Source organism: Triticum aestivum, chromosome 6A (genome assembly GCF_018294505.1).
Source record: "Triticum aestivum cultivar Chinese Spring chromosome 6A, IWGSC CS RefSeq v2.1, whole genome shotgun sequence".
Classification (NCBI taxonomy): domain Eukaryota; kingdom Viridiplantae; phylum Streptophyta; class Magnoliopsida; order Poales; family Poaceae; genus Triticum; species Triticum aestivum.
In genome coordinates, this window is record NC_057809.1 from 19655194 (window position 1) to 19677558 (window position 22365).

At 46.0% G+C, this 22365-nt stretch overlaps 1 protein-coding gene and 1 pseudogene across 2 annotated transcripts; one reads left to right on the forward strand and one right to left on the reverse strand.

Moving 5' to 3' along the window:
* Nucleotides 1–9230: 9230 nt before the first annotated feature.
* Nucleotides 9231–11947, reverse strand: LOC123131720 (heterogeneous nuclear ribonucleoprotein H3). 2 transcript variants are annotated; one of them, XM_044551394.1, is made up of 2 exons: nucleotides 11741–11947; nucleotides 9231–10391 (listed from the first exon to the last, which is right to left on the reverse strand). In XM_044551394.1, the coding sequence occupies exons 1-2, from the start codon at nucleotides 11755–11757 to the stop codon at nucleotides 9503–9505; spliced, it is 906 nt and encodes a 301-aa protein (XP_044407329.1). In that variant the 5' UTR covers nucleotides 11758–11947; the 3' UTR covers nucleotides 9231–9502. The 2 variants fall into 2 exon arrangements, with proteins under 2 accessions (XP_044407329.1, XP_044407330.1); XM_044551395.1 differs by lacking the exon at nucleotides 11741–11947 and adding an exon at nucleotides 11228–11704 and having other exon boundaries at nucleotides 9231–11188.
* Nucleotides 11948–14723: 2776 nt separating this feature from the next.
* On the forward strand, nucleotides 14724–20938 carry LOC123131721 (uncharacterized; annotated as a pseudogene).
* The last annotated feature ends 1427 nt before the right edge of the window (nucleotides 20939–22365 follow it).

A 22365-nucleotide genomic window follows, 5' to 3' on the forward strand; every position in this document is an offset into this window, starting at 1 on the left:
ATGTGATGTGCATTACCGAGAGGGCCCAGAGATACCTCTCCGACAATCGGAGTGACAAACCCTAATCTCGAAATACGCCAACCCAACATCTACCATTGGAGACACCTGTAATACTCCTTTATAATCACCCAGTTACGTTGTGACGTTTGGTAGTACCCAAAGTGTTCCTCCGGTAAACGGGAGTTGCATAATCTCATAGTTATAGGAACATGTATAAGTCATGAAGAAAGCAATAGCAACATACTAAACGATCGGGTGCTAAGCTAATGGATTGGGTCATGTCAATCAGATCATTCTACTAATGATGTGACCTCGTTAATCAAATAACAACTCTTTGTTCATGGTTAGGAAACATAACCATCTTTGATTAACGAGCTAGTCAAGTAGAGGCATACTAGTGACACTCTGTTGGTCTATGTATTCACACATGTATTATGTTTCCGGTTAATACAATTCTAGCATGAATAATAAACTCTTATCATGATATAAGGAAATAAATAATAACTTTATTATTGCCTCTAGGGCATATTTCCTTCAACTATATCTCCCACGTGTCGAGGCACGACTTAGAGGCATAATCGCATTGAAGGCATATGTCGCAAGTTAGGCAATCTTCACAACATCCCATGTAATATAAATAATAAAGGGGAGACAACATAGTTGGCTTACACTCGCCACGTCAAGCAAGGTACAAAAATAACATTACATCATCCAAACACTCATGGCCCGACTACGACGCCAAAATAAAAGACAACCCAACATGCGACACGGTCCCGATCACCCCCAACTGGGCACCACTACGGATCATCAGGAAAGGAAACATAGTATCGTTGAGAGTCCTCGTCGAACTCCCACTTGAGCTCGAGCGCATCACCTAGAGCAGAATCATCAGGCCCTGCATCTGGTGTAATAGTAATCTGTGAGCCACAGGGACTCAGCAATCTCGCACCCTCGCGATCAAGACTATTTAAGCTAATAGGTATGGCAAGGTAAATATGTGGAGCTGCAGCAAGCAACTAGCATATATGGTGGCTATCATGTTCGCAAAAGAGAGCAAGAAGAGGAGGCAAAGCGCGAGCGAGAAACTAGAGAACAACCTGCGCAAGCATTACTCCAACACCGTGTCCACTTCCCGGACTCCGCTGAAAAGAGGCCATCACGGTAACTCACACGGTTGATTCATTTTAATTAAATTAAGGTTCAAGTTATCTACAACCGGACATTAACAAATTCCCATCTGCCCATAACCGCGGGCACGGCTTTCGAAAGTTCAAATCCCTGCAGGGGAGTCCCAACTTAGCCCATGACAAGCTCTCACGGTCAACGAAGGAATAGACCTCCTCCCGAGACGTTCCGATCAGACTCAGTACCTCGGTTCTTCAAGACACTTCGACAGGTTAAAACAAATCCAGCAACACCGCCCGAATGTGCCAACAAATCCCGATAGGAGCTGCACATATCTCGTTCTCAGGGCAGACTCGGATAGGTCAAGCTACGAGTAAAACCAACCCTCGAGTTTCCCCGAGGTGGCCCCGCAGGCTGTCTGGTTCGGACCAACACTCAGAGGAGCACTGGCCCGGGGGGGTGTAAAATAAGATGACCCTCGGGCTCCGGAAACCCAAGGGAAAAAGAGGCTAGGTGGCAAAAGGTAAAACCATGGTTGGGCATTGCTGGAAAAGCTTTAATCAAGGCGAACTATCAAGGGGTTCCCATTATAACCCAACCGCGTAAGGAACGCAAAATCCGGGAACATAACACCGATATGACGGAAACTAAGGCGGCAAGAGTGGAACAAAACACTAGGCGAGAGGCCGAGCCTTTCACCCTTTACCAAGTATATAGATGCATTAAGATAACATGGCAATATAATGATATCCCAACAAGTAAATAAATGTTCCAACAAGGAACGGCCTCCAATCTTCACCTGCAACAAGCAACGCTATAAGAGGGGCTGAGCAAAACGGTAACATAGCCAATCAATGGTTTGCTAGGACATGGTGGGTTAGAGGTTTGACATGGCAATTTGGGAGGCTTGAAAGCAAGTGGTAGGCATCGTAGCATTGGCATAGCAAAAGAGCGAGCAATCTAGCATAGCAAAGATAGTAGTGATTTCGAGGGTATGATCATCTTGCCTGCAAAGTTGTCAGAGTTGACTGGATCCTCGAAAGCAAACTCAACGGGCTCCTCGTTAGCGAACTCGTCTCCCGGCTCTACCCAAACAAGACAAACAAGCAAACGGAACACAATCAACCACGTGCAAGGCTGAAACAATATGATGCAAAGATGGTATGCTATGCGGGATGCGATGCGGGATGCATATGCAAGATTTGACAAGGGATGCATGAACCTGGCCTCAACTTGGAAATCCAAGTGTGCCACTGGAAAGATGAGATGAAATCGCTTGAAAACAATATAAAGAACGCCGGAATCGGAGTTATGGTTTGGAAATGGCAAGCGATTCAAATATGACACCGGTCTGGGATTTACAGCAAGTAGCCATCTAAATGCAATGAGATGAACATGCTACAGCACTCAAACATGGCAACAAAATACATGGCAGGGATGCATTCAAGATGCTTAACAAAAGTCTAGCACTGAGCTACGGCCAATTCATCCACTAACAGGTTCAAACAAGCATGACAAAAATGCATATGGTAAACAAATCTCAGACTTAGTGAAATTAACACTTGTCTGGAATTTCAGATCAGGTAGCACTCTTTGGAGCAACAAAACTACATGCTACAGGACCTGAACATGGAAAAGTAAAACATGGCAGGGAGCTACTCAAAAATCTTAACAAAAGTCTCTTAGTGACCTTGAGCCAAAAGGGATCAGAAAACACATTTGCAAGCATGTGAACATAGTAAAAGCATAATCAGTTTTCAGACTAATGAAAACTGGCACATGCTGAAACAGATATCAAGTAGGCATGCTTACGAGCTCGATGCACTCAATACGGAGCAAGTCATGAAAAGCTAAGCATACACCCATCAAGAATACACAAAATGCAAGCTAGACATGGCAAGAACAATAACATAGCATGCACGGATCAACTTCAACATCCTCGGCAAAATTGCTAACAAGTAGACAATCTGTCCAGATTCACGAAGTAGCAAAAGTAGAGCTCGATTGACTCAAGCTAGGTTGCTACATAATTCCAAATAAAGACATGGATGGATAGAGCACTACAAGATTAACAAAACATCCTTACTGATCATCCTCAAAAGAGGCACGGATCACTAGGAAACAACATGAACATATGGCAACATGAGATAAACAGGTCAAGGACTTGGTGGAAATGCTAAGTCACTGAAATCAGCATTACCAAATGCCTCACTTTGCAAGCTTGTGCTAGTCACCAAACACATCACAAAAATACATGGGTTGCACCTCTGGAAAGATGGCAAAACCCTTAACAAAACATATGTAGAACTCATGGGCATATCATGCACACATTAATCATGGCAAAAATGACAAATTTCTAAATAGAGTAGCAGATCTGACAAATATCTCAAGTAGCCCTCTTCTAACAGCATTTCGGGCATCAAGATGAACTCAAATGAAAATGATGCAATGGAATGAAATGATGTACTCTCTGAGGCGAACATTTTGATATGCTATATGCCAAAAACGGAGCTAGCATGATGAACAGGGCAATATGAACTAGGGTTTCTGAGAAAAAGTCAACCGAGATACTATTCCCAGATCTGAGAACACTGTAGAGCACGGATGCCGAGGTCACCGGAAATGTCGACGGCCGCCGGAGTTCATCGGGGAAGGTGACCGGGGCGCCGGATCCGGCCAGCTCCTGCCCGGATCTGGACGGAGTGGTCGCTGGAGACGGCGGGGAGCGGCGAGGCGGAGGAGGGAGCGGCCGAGGACGGTGGCGCTCACCGGCGCAGTCGGTGGCCGGCCCGGTGCGGCGGCGCGGCGGCCGGCGAGGTCGGTGACGGCGGCAGGTGGCTGCTCGGGCGGCGGGGCGCGGTGCGATGGGCCCCGAGGGCCCGCGCTGGGCTCAACAGGCCTCAGAGGCGGCGGCGGCGGGGGCGGAATGGACATGTCCGGCCAGACGTAAATTTGTCCGCCGGCGCGTGGAGACGAAGGGGACTAGGGTTTGGACGAAAGGGATCCGGAATTTGGAGGAGGGGGGCTATATATAGACATAGAGGGAGCTAGGAGAGTCCAAATGAGGTGCGGTTTTCGGCCACGCGATCGTGATCAAACGCTTTAGATGATGGAGAAGGTTTTGGTGGGTTTTGGACCAAATTGGAGGGGTGTTGGGCTGCAACACACACGAGGCCTTTTCGGTCCCTCGGTTAACCATTGGAGCATCAAACGAAGTCCAAATGCTACAAAACTTGACAGACGGTCTACCGGTAGTAAACCAAGTCCGCTTGGCAAATCTCGGTCCAATCCGGAAAAGTTTAATCCCCACACACGAAAGAAAGGTAGAAATGACCACCGGAGGAGAACGAAGCGCCGGAATGCAAAACGGACAACGGGGAAAATGCTCGAATGCATGAGATGAACACGTATGCAAATGCAATGCACATGATGACATGATATGGGATGCATGACAACGATAACAACACATGGAGACAAAAACCCGAACCCGATAAAATAAAATAACTTAACACCGGAAACGGCAAGAGTTGGAATACAAATTGGGAAAATCATATCCGGGGTGTTACACAAGGTTTGCCTTTAGGATGTTTACGATGCTTGTTGGTTTGTGCGGTACAAATTGTTTATCTTTCTTAATTTTGGCAGAATTTTTCAAGTAACAGAAGTATGGTGAATGTTCAGATTATTACAGACTGTTCTGTTTTAGACAGATTCTGTTTTTGATGCATAGTTTGCTTGTTTTGATGAAACTGTCAATTTATATCAGTGGATTAACCCATGAAAAAGTTATATTACAGTAGACACAATGCAAAAACAAAATATGAATTGGTTTGTAACAGTACTTAGAGTAGTGATTTGCTTTATTATACTAACGGATCTTACCGAGTTTTCTGTTGAAGTTTTGTGTGGATGAAGTGTTCGATGATTGAGAAGGTTTCGATGTGAGAAGAAGGAAGAGAGGCAAGAGCTCAAGCTTGGGGATGCCCGAGGCACCCCAAGTAAATATTCAAGGAGACTCAAGCGTCTAAGCTTGGGGATGCTGGGAAGGCATCCCCTCTTCCTTCAACAAGTATCGGTATGTTTTCGGATTCGTTTCGTTCATGCGATATGTGCAAGTCTTGGAGCGTCTTTTGCATTTAGTTTTCATTTCTCTTTTATGCACCATGCTGGTATGAGATAGTCCTTGGTTGATTTATAGAATGCTCTTTGCACTTCACTTATATCTTTTGAGTATGGCTTTATAGAATGCTCTTTGCACTTCACTTCTATCTTTTGAGTATGGCTTTATAGAATGCTTCATGTGCTTCACTTATATCATTTGAAGTTTGGATTGCCTGTTTCTCTTTACATAGACAACCGCCATTTGTAGAATGCTCGTTTGCTTCACTTATATTTGTTAGAGCGTGGGCATATCTTTTGTAGAAAGAATTAAACTCTCTTGCTTCACTTATATCTATTTAGAGAGATGACAGGAATTGGTCATTCACATGGTTAGTCATAAAATCCTACATAAAACTTGTAGATCACTGAATATGATATGTTTGATTCCTTGCAATAGTTTTGCGATATAGAGATGGTGATATTAGAGTCATGCTAGTTGAGTAATTGTGAAATTGAGAAACACTTGTGTTAAGGTTTGCAAGTCCCGTAGCATGCATGTATGGTGAACCGTTATGTAACGAAGTCAGAGAATGAGGTGTTTATTGATTGTCTTCCTTATGAGTGGCGGTCGGAGACGAGCGATGGTCTTTTCCTACCAATCTATCCCCCTAGGAGCATGCGCGTAATACTTTGCTTTGATAACTTCTAGATTTTTGCAATAAGTATATGAGTTCTTTATGACTAATGTTGAGTCCATGGATTATACGCACTCTCACCCTTCCACCTTTGCTAGCCTCTCTAGTACCGCGCACCTTTCGCCGGTACCATACACCTACCGTATACCTTCCTCAATACATCCACCATACCTAACTATTATGGCATTTCCATAGCCATTCCAAGATATATTGCCATGCAACTTTCCACCATCTAGTTCATCATGACACATTCATCATTGTCATATTGCTTTAGCATGATCATGTAGTTGACATAGTATTTGTGGCAAAGCCACCGTTCATAATTCTTTCATACATGTCACTCTTGATTCATTGCATATCCCGGTACACCGCCGGAGGCATTCATATAGAGTCATACTTTGTTCTAGTATCGAGTTGTAAATAAATAGAAGTGTGATGATCATTATTCAATAGAGCATTGTCCCAAAAGAAAGAGAGAAAGGCCAAAGAAAAAAAAGAAAGACCAAATAAAAAAAGAGAAAGGCCAAAAAAAGGGAAAGGCCAAATAAAAAAAGGGGACAATGCTACTATCCTTTTACCACACTTGTGCTTCAAAGTAGCATCATGATCTTCATGATAGAGAGTCTCCTATGTTGTCACTTTCATATACTAGTGGGAATTTTACATTATAGAACTTGGCTTGTATATTCCAATGATGGGCTTCCTCAAAATGCCCTAGGTCTTCGTGAGCAAGCGAGTTGGATGCACACCCACTAGTTTTTTTTGTTGAGCTTTCATACATTTATAGAGGAGGTAGTATACTAACATGGCCACATGACAGTCACAGTCATATGGGGGTAAGGATGGTCATTCGTTCAATACTAAGTACGTAGTACTTCCTATACTACTATAAAAAAGATAATAAATAAAAATTAAAAACATAACTCAAAGTGTGTGATAAGTTTCTCCACCATCGTTTGCTTTTAGGTACTTTGTTCACATGGGACTCAAAATTGTAAATCTTGGAGAAGCTGAAGAATTTGTTTTGCAACTAAACATGGTAGCTGAGATAACATGCCTTGCTATAGGGTAGGAGAGAAGCTCCATGTTTCTTGTGTGTAAAGTTGGGGGTTTGTTGCCTCTCGTTGAAGCAGTGCTAAGTTAGTCATGCAACAGTTTGATAGTTGTTACCTTGAGACATACAAAAGACCTGTAATCTCCTTTGGTGGCTGGAACAGATCTCGGAGAATAGAAGACCTATCATGTGCAAAGGCATATGTGTTTGTCATCCGAGACCTACCAGTCCTATATAATCCTTATAAAAACTATATTACTTTCTTGATCATCTAACAAGCGAGATAAGAGAACACGGTACCAGAATGATCGAATAGCATGAGGTACTACTAATATGGTATGTATGCACCGAAATGCCAAGCTCTTGCTCTTTATAGCACCTTCCATTTGCTTTGGCTCCCATGTAATCGCAATGATGCATAGGCCATTTTATAGCCTCTAGATCCAACCTTTCCTCTAGGTGGACATAGTTGCGGTCAATCTAAACAACAATAAAGTATGAAGCTATAAAGTTGTGATGTGTCGTCTGGTCTAAATGTTTGACCTACCTTCTCATGTACGTCTGGTCCAAATCTTATACCTACCACTACATGGATATGTTGGGATCTGTCTCAACCATGGTCGAGTATAGAGCAATAATTTTAAGTTCCCATGTACTATCTGCACTAAATTTCGAGAAGTGCTACATGTACGACAATAAGCGTCCGATTTTTGTACCAAATGCTTTTAGCCACCATCGATTAGTTCTGCTCCCCGGCCGATTGCTATGTGACATGGATGTGTCGTACTCAAAGTATTTCGCTAAAATTTAGACATCTATGCGATGTGTGCTCAATTGGTAAGTTCCTTGTGGCGGAACTTGCCAGCCCAGGTTCAAGTTCTTAACTTTGCACGGACGCTCTCAATTTTTACTGGATTTATTTCAAGTTTTCAGCATTGTTTTTTCAGTGGGAGATGATGTTCTTGTCGACTATTCCCTTCGTTTTTATTTAGTCCGCGTATTAGCTTTAGTCAAAATCAAGCTTTGTAAACTTTCACAAAATTTATAAACAAAAATATTAACATATACAATACTAAATCAATACCATTAGATTTATTACTGAATGCACTTCACATTACATAGATTTGTTATAGTAAATATTTGTACTTTTCTAAATTTTATGAAGTTTGACTTCAGTCAACTCTAATATGCAGAGTAAATAAAAAATAAAGGGAGTACAAGGATTTATGTGGTGAGTTGGCCAATTTCAACATATGTCAGGTTGCAGGTGGGAGTGGATAATAGTGGGACTAACTTAGCCCATCCCACTTATAAATTGTTTAGTGGACACCCGTGGGAAGTCATAAATTTTAAACGGATTATCCCATTTAACCCATAGGGACCCACTAACCCGCTTTGCCCATCCCCAGCAGTTCTCTCGAAAAAGTAAAAAACTAGCCTTGACAGAGAAGACGCACATGCCATTTGCCACTTCGCCGGAGGCCGGAGTGCCAATCGACCGGGGAGGCCTGGCAAACCGACCAGCCTAACCCCTCATTAAACCCACTTAATCCGCTTAAGCTTTCTTTTAGGAAATCATTTTGTTTCCACCGACTGATAATAAGCACTCGTAAGCCGCCACTTAATCCGCCTAAGCTTTTTTTTAGGAAATCACTTTGTTTCCACCGACTGATAATAAGCACTCGTAAGCCGGCTCCTTTGCACGACGCGTGTCCAGCGTGGGCCTCACCACTCACAGTCCTCATCACGTGCCTCTCGTTCTCCATCGCAGAAATCTTACCCCCTCAAGCAAGGCAGCAGGCAGAGGTGAACCAAGAATCTGACATGATAATGTCGATGCTTTAGTTCTACAAAAATTTATGTGCAAGGTTCACAAGTCATAGTTCTTGGCACGAACAAGCAGGTTTTCTATCAGAGATTAACACGGAGACCTGCACTTTTTTCTTTCGTCATCCATGCCATTTGTAACAGAGATGGCAGAGCAAGCATCTGCGAGTTTTCATTTCTGAACTTGTGATCGTTCCTAAATTCCAATCGCAAGCACTTATTGAATAAGCGTGCAACAGAGGCGTACCCAACAATCGCAAGGCTAACATTACCACTACTACAGCAGAGGTGGAGACATTTTCAGCTAAACCAGCGAGCCTTTTTTAACATAATCGAGGGTTTTTGCATGATGAGTAATCAAAATACAACAAAAGCAATCAAAAGGTTACAGATAATCTCTGCCCACAGAACAACACAAAAAAGAATAATAACATGAGGTACAAATGCTTTCTTCAAACGAAGGATGGTACCAGTTACAAACTCAGCAAAGTATCTCATGCACCACTTTTTCCCACAAGAGGCAGTTCGAGACAAGTCGCATCAGAAAATGTCTCCACACAGCTAGAAACAGGAACGCAAACTAAACACAATCCGACATGATTGATACAATTATAAAGCATGAAGAGCGAAAAGGCTGAAACTGGAACGAGACGTAGCAGCTGTTCTCACACCCAGGCCTCAGCGTCTGGCAGGGCACCGCTCACTGCCTGCCTCGCGGCTTCGCCCTGCTCGCCTCCTCCGGGGTTGACGGGAACAGCTCCACGTACCTCGTCCCGATGGTCATCTTATCCTTGCACATGGCAGTCTTGGCAACCTCGGCCGTCGGGAACTCCACAAAGGCCTCGCCAGTGGCCTTGCCGTCCCCACGGTAAGCGATGTGCACGTTCTCCTCCGACAGCTCGTACTCAACAAAAAACTTGATGATGTCCTCGATGGTGGCGGAGTAGGGAAGCCCGCGCAGCTTCAGCACCTCAGTGTACTCCATGCTGCTCTTGTCTTCAGACAGCCTCCTGGACCGCAGAGGAGGCGACGAGTGCCGGTGCTCCGGCTCAAGGAGAGGACCGCCCTGGTTCACCTCAGCGGCTATTGCACTGTAGTAATCCTGCTTCTTGCATCTGAAAACCTCCACGTACCTCCTGCCCATGTTCTGCCTGTTGCGGTGCAGCGCAAACTCCGCTTGCATGGATGAAGGGAAGACAACAAAGGCCTCGCCAGAGAAGCGCCCATTCTTGTGGACCAGGAGGCAGTCCACTATGTCCAGCCCAGCAAAAAACTTGCTGATGTCAACATCCTCGCAGTCAAAAGGGAGCCCTCGCAGACGGACCGCTGGAAAGTTTTGGATGCCACTGTTAACCCCTGCAGCACCAGCCATGTTGCCGCCATAGGTTGGGTAGAAGCCGCTGCCGCTGCCACCAGCGCTGCTTCCCATGCCTGCAAAATATGGGGGGCCTGGCTCCATCATCCTGGCCCGCTTTGAGACGTCCAACGGGCTCCCTGCGTTCACTGCGAAGTATGGATTCGATTCCATCATTCGTGGCCTCTTTGATCCCTCGTACCCATCCGAAACCCCCCCGCTTCCCATCATTGCCCTTCAAATAATCCAATCCCAAAAAGAAAAAGGAGAATATCCCCCCATCTCTCAATCCCATTTTCATAAAAAATAACCCAAACATATAAAGAGAAGTAATTGCGCATAAATTAAATAATCTACAGAAGGTATTAATGCTTGGCAGGTAAACAGAACTGAAATGCAACAACATTCATTACTTGAAGACAAGTAAAAAGGTGATAACATGGGTAGCAGAATAGTATGATGTGCTTAAAAATCAAGCAGCAAAGTACATCCAATAATTCCTATCTAATCCAAGTCTTCAATCCAAGTCTTTAAGTGGGCAAAAGGATTAAACAGATCAAGTTTCAGTAATCATCAACATTATTCGTAAATTAAAAAGCTGGTGCTTCAAAATATAATTCACTGGGGGCAAACTTTGTCTTGCATGCAGATTAAAAGAGCATACTTCCCCTTTTAATGTTGTAAAATCTGAGCTATCCATAGCACCATAAGTTTCATGTATACATCATTATCATGCTGACCTATGTATGGAGACCATGAGCATAGTTCATTACGATGTAAAGGCCTACACATTAGCACCAAGTTTGACCAACTGCACCCAGGAAACAGGTTTATATTTCTTCCAAATGATCAGCTGATGCTGTTGCAATATTAACTCGACATACAACCTAAATGGGTCGGCCTAAGGTCATCACAACCACAAGCTTTGTGATGAACTACCACAGAAGGTTCTCACATGAAAACTGACATAACAGACAGGTTCAGAACAAACAAAAATGACAGTACGAGGATTAGGGGGTTGGTGATCACTATGTCAAAATAAACTAACAAAGTTTACTTAAGCAGGTTGATGTCAAAATAAACTAACAACTTAAGCAGGTTGCCAATTGGATACCAAACCAAGTTTTATGCATCATTATTACCACGAGGAATTACACATTAATGTAATGGCCCAACTTAGGTTCGAGTTTGCACATCAAAAAGCAGGAAACAGGGATGGCTAGTAAAAATACTAAAAATTCGATTCGACCCAAAAGGATTGAGGCTAGCAGTTGAATCGGCCTCCGACGGATTGCCACAGCCGCAACACCAGGCACGGCGCGCAAATTTGCGAACAAAACTAATAACACAGCAGACGGGCACAGGTACAAACAAACTAGAGATTCTAAATGACAGAACAGAGGCTAACCATGCAATCCTCACCGGACACGGCGATTAAGGGAGCACCAAGCCAAAATCTACGAGTAAACTAACATCCTAGACAGCCTAGGCACGCCAATCGCAAACCCACGGGCAGAGATAATAAGAAACCGCCCCGTGCCGAGGCGAATCGAGGAATGTTACCGGCATGAGAGAGGGGCTTACCCGCGGTGCCCGTACATGGCGGCGGCGGCGGCGGCGGCCGGCGCTTCGCGGGGGAGGTGGGGAGGAGAACTGGCCGGCGGGGGAGACGGGCGGCGCGGCGGCGGCGGAAACCCTAATCGCGAGAGCAAGGGGAGGTGTGGATTTGGGGAGCGGCTTCCGCCCGGGATGGATCTGTGCCTTTGCTAAGGGGGGTGCCGGTGGCACGGGGCGGCTAAATAATTGCAAGTGCCAGGGGCAAACTCGGGAAAGACTTTACCGGCTCGCGGTCTCGGCCGGTTGGGCGCACGTTCCGAAGCTTCCCGAAGGGACACGTCCGGCTCCGGATCAAATCCAGGTTAGTACAAACGTGGCCTCTTTTTCACGGTGCCAACGTTATTTTTTTTATTTTTTTTACTCTTCTACTAGTGAGATTGGAAGGAACACAAAATATGTCAACGGGGCACTGCTAGCTCGGGGTCATCCGGCGGCCACTTTGACCAGGTGTACATTTCTTTTCATCATTTTTCTTTCAAAAAAGCCAATGTTTTCTCATTCTCTTTGTATCCAATATAGCATTCGGAAAATGCAGCGCCGACGTCTGAGATTCCAAACTTTGGGAGCTCGGTATAGACCAACAGAGGTTTGTGCATTCATTGAAGAAAATGCTAGACTTTAGAGTTCCAACTAGAGATGCTCAAACTTTGCCGTTGCTCCGAGAGTCTCGTGCTTCCGGAACCTCGTTAAGGTCGGGGCTCAAACTCCGGAAGCTTAAAGTTGAAGACCAAGGCATGACCTTGCTCCTGCTCACTTTGTTAACTTGGATTGTATGGGAGCTTGATTGTGACTCTTGACGGTTTTCTAACTCCCTCCATAAATTAGCGTAACACGTTTTTTTACACTAGACATAGCTAGAGCACAAGGCCTTCTCATGGTGTGCGATCTTATCATCCAGTGGCCACCATTCTACTCCATGAACAACTAGAACCTAGATAGATCCATGTCCATCAAGACTTTTTTTTGGTGGCTTTTCTCAAATTGATGGTTCTTTTGTTCAATCTTTGACCTGCATATAACCATATCACGTAGCGTGTGCAAGTGGTTTTTCTTATGTTGATGCTTTTGTTAAGCAGGATGCCTATTATTCTTGGGCTCAATGAGAAGACACGCGTTCAACCCAGTTTAAGCATGAATTAAACACAGCTGATTTTGATAGCTGAACGAGGGAGGTTAACCGTTAATCGAATCCCGGACGCTCCCCCCTCTCCCTTCCATGCCCGAGCGCCGCCTCCTCGGGGGCGGTCAGGAGGCGCACAGATCCTTCCCTTCGCCCCCTTCCTCCTCCCTCTCCCCCCGTCGCCGCCGGCGGCCGCCCCCAGATCTGGCTCGGGTGGCGTTGGCGGCGGCGGGTCCTCCTTTACCCATGCGCAGCTCCTCTCCCTGGGGCATGAGACGTCGGCTCAGTAACCGTTGCCCAGCGTCCTTGTGGTGGTGGTCGGCGGCCAGTGTGGTGGTGGCGCTTCCCTTGGCGGCGGGACGGCCGGGGGTCGTAGGGTGGTTGGCGGCGCGTCCTTGGCCCAGATCTGGGCCGTAGGGCCCCATCTGGGTTCTAGCGGGCCAGCTCCGGGGATTACTTGTTGTCTCATGCGAGGTATGGAGGGGAAGCTCGGACAGGGGGCGGCGACGTCGACGGCATGCTCTTTTTGGCGCAACGGCGGGAGCTTCACGGGAATTTCAGAGCCCGGCCGGGCCTGTGGGGCCATGGGCCTTGTTTGCTCCTGCTGGCGCGTCCGGTCGGGTACTGTCATTGACAGTGGTGGTCGAGCCCTCCCGCAGGCCGACGGTACTGCTGCCCCGCGTCCCAACTCTTCTTCTTCACTGTGCAGGCCTCCCTTTATGGCGCCATGATGAGACGACGGGGATGGCTTCAAGCTCGTGCTCGTGCAGGGTGGTGGGCGGTATGGTGGATTGCTCCGAAGTGCCCTAGGTGATGGTTGTGATCGGGAGAAATCGCTTTGTTAACTCGGATTGTATGGGGGCTTGATTGTGACTCTTGTCTATTTTCTAACTCCCTCCATAAATTAATGTGACATGCTTTTTTACCCTAGACATAGCTAGAGCACAAGGCCTTCTCACGGTGTGTGATCTTATCATCCAGTGCCCACCATTCTACTCCATGAACAACTGACACCTAGCTAGATCCATGTCAATCAAGACTCTATTTTGTGGTTTTTCTCAAATTGATGGTTCTTTTGTTCAATCTTTGACATGCATAGCGTGTGCAAGTGGTTTTTTCTTATGTTGATGCTTTTGTTAAGCAGGATGCCTATTTTTCTTGGGCTCAATGAGAAGACATGCGTTCAACCCAGTTTTAGCATGAATTAAACACAACTGATTTTGATAGCTGAACGAGGGAGGTTAACGGTTAATTCCATGCCCGAGCGCAGGATATGGTGGAGTGCTCTGGAGCGCCTTGGGTGATGGTTGGGATCGGGAGGAATCCCCGTCGGCCTTTCCGACACCGACGCGGTGGCGCCTGAGGGTGGCACTGGACCTTCCTGGAGGGCGTCAGGGGGTACCCTTCCTTTCTCCTCGCAGCGTAGCGAGAGAGACCCTTGGCAGCAGCATCGTCCCTTCTTGAAGGTGTTGATTGGTGCCGGCACTTCGGAGTCTAGGAGCTTGATGGGAGATCTTCGGTGGACGCAAAGGCCGCGAGGCTTTTTCGTTTTTTGTTGATCCGCCGTTCTCCGCATTTGTTCTTTTTTGCATTTTTTTCTTTCATTTATTTTGGGCGTGCATGTGCTGCCCCCGCTTTAACATCTATCGTTGATTGTATCGGTATCGATGTGGTTGCTTTTTTAATACAAAGCGGTGGAAACCCCTTTTTCAAAGGTTAACCGTTAATCGTGCATTTTAGCAAGGTCTTTGGATCTCTTCCCCCTTCTTCCTCCCCGAATCGACAAGCGACTCAACCCTTCTCCACGGACCCGCTCCTCCTCGTATTCCTCCACGAGCAGCGCCCACAGTCACCTCCCCTCCCCTCCTTCCCATGGCGCATCACCACTCCTCCTCCCAGTCTCCGATGGCGGCCTCCCCTCCCCCACCCTCTCCTTCCCATGGCCTACCTTCTCCCCGCTGCAGCGACCCTCCCCTCCCGAATCCGCTCATCGCGCCTCCCAATCTCCCATGCCCGTGGCGCTTCTTCCTCCCCCTCCTGAGCCCTAGAGCAGCAACAAGGTCTCAAATCCTCACCCTTATTTCTCGTTGCAGGTTAATTCGAGCCAGCAGCCTGCGCTAACCACCTTCTCTGTGTGCAGCCCTACCACGTTTCTCTGAAATTTCCTGTGCTACCACCACCATGCTCTGTAAAATCCCTGCACTCCCAAACGCGCAGTATCTTATCCTGTGCGGTCAGCATTCAGATTCAGATTCAGAATTCAGATCCTGTGCATGTCACTATGTTAGCGCCTCACGTACATTCTGTGGTTCCTTGCAATTCGTCCCTTGTCTTGATACATGTTGCCGTTCGATTCAAGTTCACTTCAGCTCAGTACCGGCGTCAAAACAGGGGATATAATTGCGTTGCGTTAATGTTGGGAAGCTGGCATCTTCCTTGTCCAGTTGTCCTTGTTCTGTAGGTGAAAACTTGGGCTAAATGGGTTGTTGTTAATTCTGATCATGACTGCCTACGTGGTGCTCGGTGTGTAATTCGGTTCTGGAAGCTGGAAGCGATGAAACTACACTTGCTGTTTCCAGTATAATACCTGAGTCCATCCTCGCATTGGAGCCATCTTCTGTCAATATAACAAACAAGATACTGTCTTCTTGACTTCCTTCAGATGTGACCAACACAATCTGCTACTAGATATCATGTGACTAAAGATACAGGTTCTCACCTTCATGCTGAACTGAAGGAAGTGAAGTTGTAGTCCAGGTTAGCCCCCCAAATCTAGTCCTGCTTGCAAGATCAAAGAACTGACTCTCCTTCCAGAAATTTCCCTTCATACATTATAGTTAGCTTTTCAAGTAAATGCTTCCTTGGTGTAGTAATGCACATTAGCTAATAGCTAGCTACGTACTACTACTATTGCAGCTAACTATGTTTACTGCTTAATTTTGTCCACTGTTTGACAAAGCTTGCACTTTCCTAATATATCGCAGGTTTGTTAGGACAAGAATTGGGGAATAATTGTGTGACAATGCTGGCCGATGATTCTGGCACCCTGTCTTTATTTGCTTCAGATCCTCTTAAGCTAGCATATATCATGTCGCGGTGAATCTGATGGTGCAGACAGGATTAACTCCTGAGCAGATGCAACTTCACGATGGCGTTAGTTTCCGAGGATTAGTATCCTGCCCGAAGGACCATTTCTTGTGTTTTCCTTTCCAGTGATGGTCTATGTTGTCGTTACGAAGGCCAATCAGGATATATGTCATGTGGGGCGCTGCGTACAGGCGCGGGTCGCGCGCCCAGGAGCAGCAGCCGACGCCACAGCTGGCGAGGCATGATCGGGGCAAGGAGTCCTGATCCTACGTTGGTTCCTGCAGCTCTGGCGGCAGCTTAGCCGCCCACAGAACCGGGACGTCATCAGCACCCTCCTCGCCGACCTTCGATCGATGGCCTTCCGCTTGGCGCCCCCGCTCCCCCCGCCACCGCCGGAGCCCGACTAGTCGCTATATCTCTCCCGGCGCGTGTGCCTTTTTGTTTTTCTTTTGAGCTTGTTGAGCTGTGCCCTCAGCATTAACCCTCTCTTTACTTATTTGTCTGGAACTTTCATGTGTGTGTATGTGGTTCTGAACCTGGTTGGATGTTGCCTTGGGCATTTGCTTTATATATAAAGCGGGGCGAAAGCCTTTTTCGGTAGAGTCCAGGAGTAGTTAGTTTCCTAGTTTGTTAGAAGCCCATAAGGCCTTTATATATCCTGTAATCTGCACTCTTTGATGGCAAGAAATAAATCATTATCTCCTGCCTCCTTCTCTACTCCTAATCTCTTCTCCTGCACCATTGAGCAGTTAGGCAAAAACCCTAGTGCTCCTATCAACCGAGACTACGAACTACGTAGTCGAGGTCCTGCTGTCTTGGGCACCGAGGTCCTTGACAATATACGTGCAGCAAGGGATTACTGTTAGATTTTACCGGCGCGCTGAAGCATTCCTTTTCTTTTCAAGTCGTTGTGATTGTGGTAAGACTGTAAGAGTATGTACGTGGTCCAATATGTAATCTTATGGCTATATAAAATTATATAACTTGATCTACTTTAATACACTTTCTCATGCGAGTTTATTATTGATATTTGTGCGAGTTTATTATGGCTATATGAAAAAGGAAGAATTTAGGATCATGTTTTAGGTGCAGCCTCTATGCCGAAAACCACACTGCCTGTTACACAAGGGAATAGTAGCCTCGTACATAAGTTGGTCAAACAAAGCAAACAACCCAGATTTGTCTTTACCTTTATATCCCTGTAATCTTTAAAGCAGCAAGCAAAGAATCTGATGATGGATGTGGTGTGTAGAAGCAAAGAATTCACAGCTTTTGCTTTTGAGAGAGAAAGCAAAGCAAGCACAAGGAAAGCAGCTAATGTGTATGCATTGCATATGCATGGGCCGTTTCCCATGCTAGCTAGTTGAGCTTATATTCATCATCACTACGTGAGGTCGTTGCAGGAGTTAATTAAGGTAACTACATCAATCCTTTGCAATCTGCAGACTGTTTACTTGCTTCTCGAAATTTATACCTTCCTTGAACAAAGCATCATGTTATAACTTCTCCAAATGATTTTGTCAACCTCTTGTGCTTTATTTTGGAAAGGAAGGAAATTGGATCTGGATATTGCTGTAGACTGTTCTATGGGTTAGATATTCCGAATGGAACAGCTGACATTTGAAGGATTATTTGATTCATCATGTCTAAACCGGAGGTATATTCATCACGCATGCACTTCAATTTTCAGTGTTTAATGCTGCAGATGTGTGTCTTACTTGGTTCCTTTAGCTAGTGAGCTCATCCGACCAGGATCTTCATTAAATAGTTGTGTTCCTCCGTAGGAATTTTTTCATTTTTAGTTATGATGCAACTTGTAGTTTGAAATGAAAAGAATTAAAGAAACAAGGATAAAGTGATAAACCTCATTTGATATTGTTATTGGTGAACATTGCAGGAGATCAAGATCCAAGCAAAAAATATCGATGCTGCAGCAGGAGAGATAATTGGCGTTTTGGAGGATACAAGGAAAAGAAATGTGATCTTTGTCGGTGGTTGGCATGGGTTTGGAGCATCAGCGGCACTCAAGGCAGTAGCGCAACGTCTAAAATCATCAAAATCAAAGTTTGACAGGGTTATTCATGTGGATTGCTCGTTGTGGAAAAGCATGAGGGCCCTGCAAAAGTCAATCGCGGAGGAGCTGGAGCTTCCGCCATCAGTGATGGCCATCTTTGATTGGTGCGACGAGGAGGATGATTTTAGTGGGATAGATGAAGGCTCTCGAGGGGTGATAGCAGATATCAGCACAGAAATCTACAGAAAGCTTGCTAACAACAGATTTGTAGTGATATTTCACAATGGGAGTGACAAGTACATTGATCTGTACGAGTGTGGTGTCCCAGTAATACCAATTTTGAATAATAGGGTGCTGTGGACCTGGCATGGGAGATTTTGATCCAAATACATATATTACAAGGAATGGGAAAAGATGGAGCTGCATACTGATATTGTTGTCAACTATTCTCATGATGATTGCATCCGTGATGAAGCATTACTGGAAGAGGCCAAGGAGGTTGTCACTTATTTGGGTATTCCAGAGCCTTACATGAACCATATGATAGTTGAGAAGTGCTTCCAGTACGCCTTTCAACTGGGATCTGCCAGGCTCACCGACCAGGGGAACAGGGGGGACTGGGAGAGGAACTGGGGGAACCATGCTTCAAACTACTTGGTATGCGATGGGATTATACAAGGGCAAGGTGATACATCAGCATGGGGAGTTGCCGATGCTCTACAAAGAAACGTGCATTTGGATTGGCTTTTGGACTCGAGAGAGTGGGCTTCTCATGTCATTCGTCGTCACCTGCAGCTGCAGTGCAGACTTCTTGACCGCTGGGTTTTGGTGGTACACAAGGGAGATAAGGCCTCCTACCTGATGAGATTGGCATGGTGCGTTCTGAGGCGACATCCTTCTTCGTCATTACAGGACTGATGACGACATTACCAGATGGCACATTCCAACATTCACACAGCAGCAAGCTGCGTGTGTTATATCTCTCTTATTGCAGATTCAGTTTTGAATCGACTCCCTTCCTGTGTTGCAGCCAGCTAAGATTCCTCCTGCTAGATACATGCAGTAATATCGCATCTGATAAGCATCCAATACACAATGAAGATATGTCATGCTTCCAGAAGCTATGGGTGCTGCACCTGATGTATACACGATGGTATCGATTACTATCAGAAGAGATGATGAACTTCATGGCTGACCTCAGGGAGTTGTATGTGAAGGGAGTCAAGGGTTGGAGCATAGGTGATTTACGTGGTAGGGGACCTTCCCTTGTCAAGGTCCACGTAGAATCACAGTACTACTTTATTAATCATGCACCATTCCCTGACCTGTCCAGCGCAAGCTTCCTCAAGACGATCATCCTTTACAATTGTGTTGATCTGGAACAAGTTGTCCCCGGCGTGCTGCCCCCATCGCTTGAGTCATTCACCTTCAAAACTGGAATTTATGGCACCGACATATCTAGCATTTCCTTCCGGGGTTGTTCTCAGTTGAAGAGTATACTACTAATAGGAGTTCTAGGGAGCCTTGAGGAGCTGGACCTCTCGGGCACAATAGTGAAAACCCTTGACCTCAGGGAAGTGAGAGCCCAAAACCTCAAACATCTCATCTTGCTGGGCTGCGAGAAGCTCTGTGCAATATTATGGCCATCAGAATACGGCATGACAAAGGTTTTGGAGGTACTGCACATCGACACCATACGATATACATCACCTGGCCAAGCTAATTGGGAAGAAAAACCCAGGGATCCTATTGCAGCTATGGGGTCATCATCTATTCTTGTTGCTACTGCTACAGAGCTGGGCATCAGTCCACATGCACCATTTGAAGTTAAATGGTACATCTCTACAACGGATACAAGGATCCTTAGGTCGCTTGAACCAGTTAAAAGATATATTGAGCACAGTCATGTATATATGGAAATGGGTTCATCTCCTACAAGTGGCGCTACTGTTGGTGACAGTGAAGTTGCTCAAGGAATCCGGAGTCTGTGTCAGCCTGATAATTATTTATATGCAAGGGATGCCTTCTTTCAAAGGGACCTACAGGCTGACGCTGATAATGAAGGATGCAACCAGCTGGATATGGGATTGCCCAGGTAGTCCTACTCCAAGGGCCCAAGACTTGTATCTTCACATACATGATGAGCAGGAGGTGAAGAGGGGACTACTACAGCAAAAACAGAGCAACACTGAAGGAATTAATGTTAGCGCTGTTTTCCCTGGTTTCATAGTTAACAATGCTCGGATGCTTCACGTGCATGATAGCTCATCCGTCACTTGCATCACATGCCCACAACCACAAGGTTCATGCTGGAGGTGGCTTGAATGGTGCCGAGTCGAGAGGTGCCCCAAGCTAAGTACTGTCTTTTATACTCCCCAACCAAGTGAGGGTGATAGCTTCTGTTATGAGTTGGCCACATTCTGGGCATCTGAACTCCCAAAGGCATGCTACATCTGTGATTGGAGTGCAATACATATGTTTTCCTTTGCACACATAGTACTATTGCCCTAGGCTCATACATGCGCTACCCTTATCCGAGTCTGTGGACACTTTGCCTCATTTGGATACCCTGGAGATTGTGTGTTGCGGTGATCTAAGGGAGGTCTTCGCTTTGGACACTAAGCAAAAGCAGCAGAGAATTATAGGATGCCCCAAGCTAAGGCGCATTCACCTGTATGAGCTCCCCAGCCTGCAGCACATCAGTGGGAGCAGGATGTCCTCGCCCAACTTGGAGACCGTCAAGATCAGGGGCTGCTGGAGCCTCAGGAGCCTACCAGCCGTCAGCAGAAACAACGAGAAGCTGCCTAGTGTGGACTGCGAGAAGGATTGGTGGGATAACCTGGAGTGGGATGGGGTGGAAGCGAACCACCATCCTTCACTCTATGAGCATAACCACTCGTCGTACTACAAGGCCCAGCAGCAAAGAGGCACAGTACTAAGGTGAGATACATATGACCTATCTCTCTTTTCATGGCTAACTCTCTTGGAGTGCTAGCCTGCATGTTTGACCATTCTAATTTGTACTGCTCTAGTTAGTGTACTCCTATGTGTAGTGAACCAATCATCTCATTGCCAATTTGTCTTCGCTGCACTGCAGGTAATCAGTTCCTTCCATGGGACATGAGCGTCGATCCTGTCATCCTGTGGTGCTCCCTACGCAGCGGATGTCTTTGCTGCAGTGTATCGTTTCATGTTGCTTTCCCTACTTCATGTTGTTTTGATTGGTTTGGTTGCGCTTTTGCATCTGCAATGCCAAGGTGCGGATCCTTTGCAGCTGCATGGATCAGCGTTGCCATGGTGTGGTGGTGCCATCCTCAGAGTTTGGTTTGGTTTGATTTGATTTGATTTGGTTTGGTTGGTTTTGGGCAGCTCCGCTCGATTGAGCCACATATGCGTCAAAGACTCAAAGTAAGCATCCATCATCTGGTTTGATAGATGATGCGTGTTGCAAGCTTTGAGCAAAATAGAAATGAATAAGAGAGTGCATTCAGCCTGGGCAGTATGAGCGTCCTGCCTGCTCATGCTGCTTAGATGCATGCTGCTCCTGTGTGTTTTGTGTTGTGGTGCGTGATTTGTAAGCTATGGACTGATTGTTGTAATAATGGTTGAACTATTACTCCGGCTTCTTGCATGAATGTTGTCGATGATTTGTGTTAATCCATTGCTTGATTAAGGTCGCTGCAATTTTACAAGTCACTGCAATTCTGCGTTTTTTTTCATATTCGTGTGTTTCTCTATCCCAGGAATCAAATAAGCAATGAGAATGTATTCAGATGTATTTGTTTCTCTATCCCCTTGCTCTTTCGCCACTCGCAGATCCCCTTTTCTCCCGTCGCCACTCTTTCCTCAGCCTAGCGGCCGCTGCTGCTCTGGATTTGATGCCGTCACCGTCGGTGCGGCTGGCCGATCCACGGTCAAAAGTTGCTCCAGGAGGGGGAGGCGAGCCGGCGGCGGCGGATAGGCGGAGGTGGCTTGAAATCGAGGAGGCGATGCATCAGGCGAGAGAGCAGGGAAGTCTCTCTCTGCGCGCCGTCTTTTGGGGGCGCTTGCAGCTGGCTCCACGGCAGCGGACCAGTGCTCGACCCGCCAATGAGGACTACCTTGGCAACTGCACCTGTGCCTGTTCCATTCATTTTGTGCTTCATCTTGTTTCGTTGGTGTGTTTATTTACATGGTTGTAGCAAGTAGCAACCTGCTTGTCTTTTGGTTTGGCTACTTGGGTTATTTTTTTTGTCATTTTAATAACTATCTAAGGAGATTCATGGTGATGAACAATCACACAAACACTTGTTGTTACTTACAAACCAGATAAGAAAATTCCTCAAAAAAACAAAAACAAAAAGGGGATACTAACTGGGTGCTGTTGTTCTG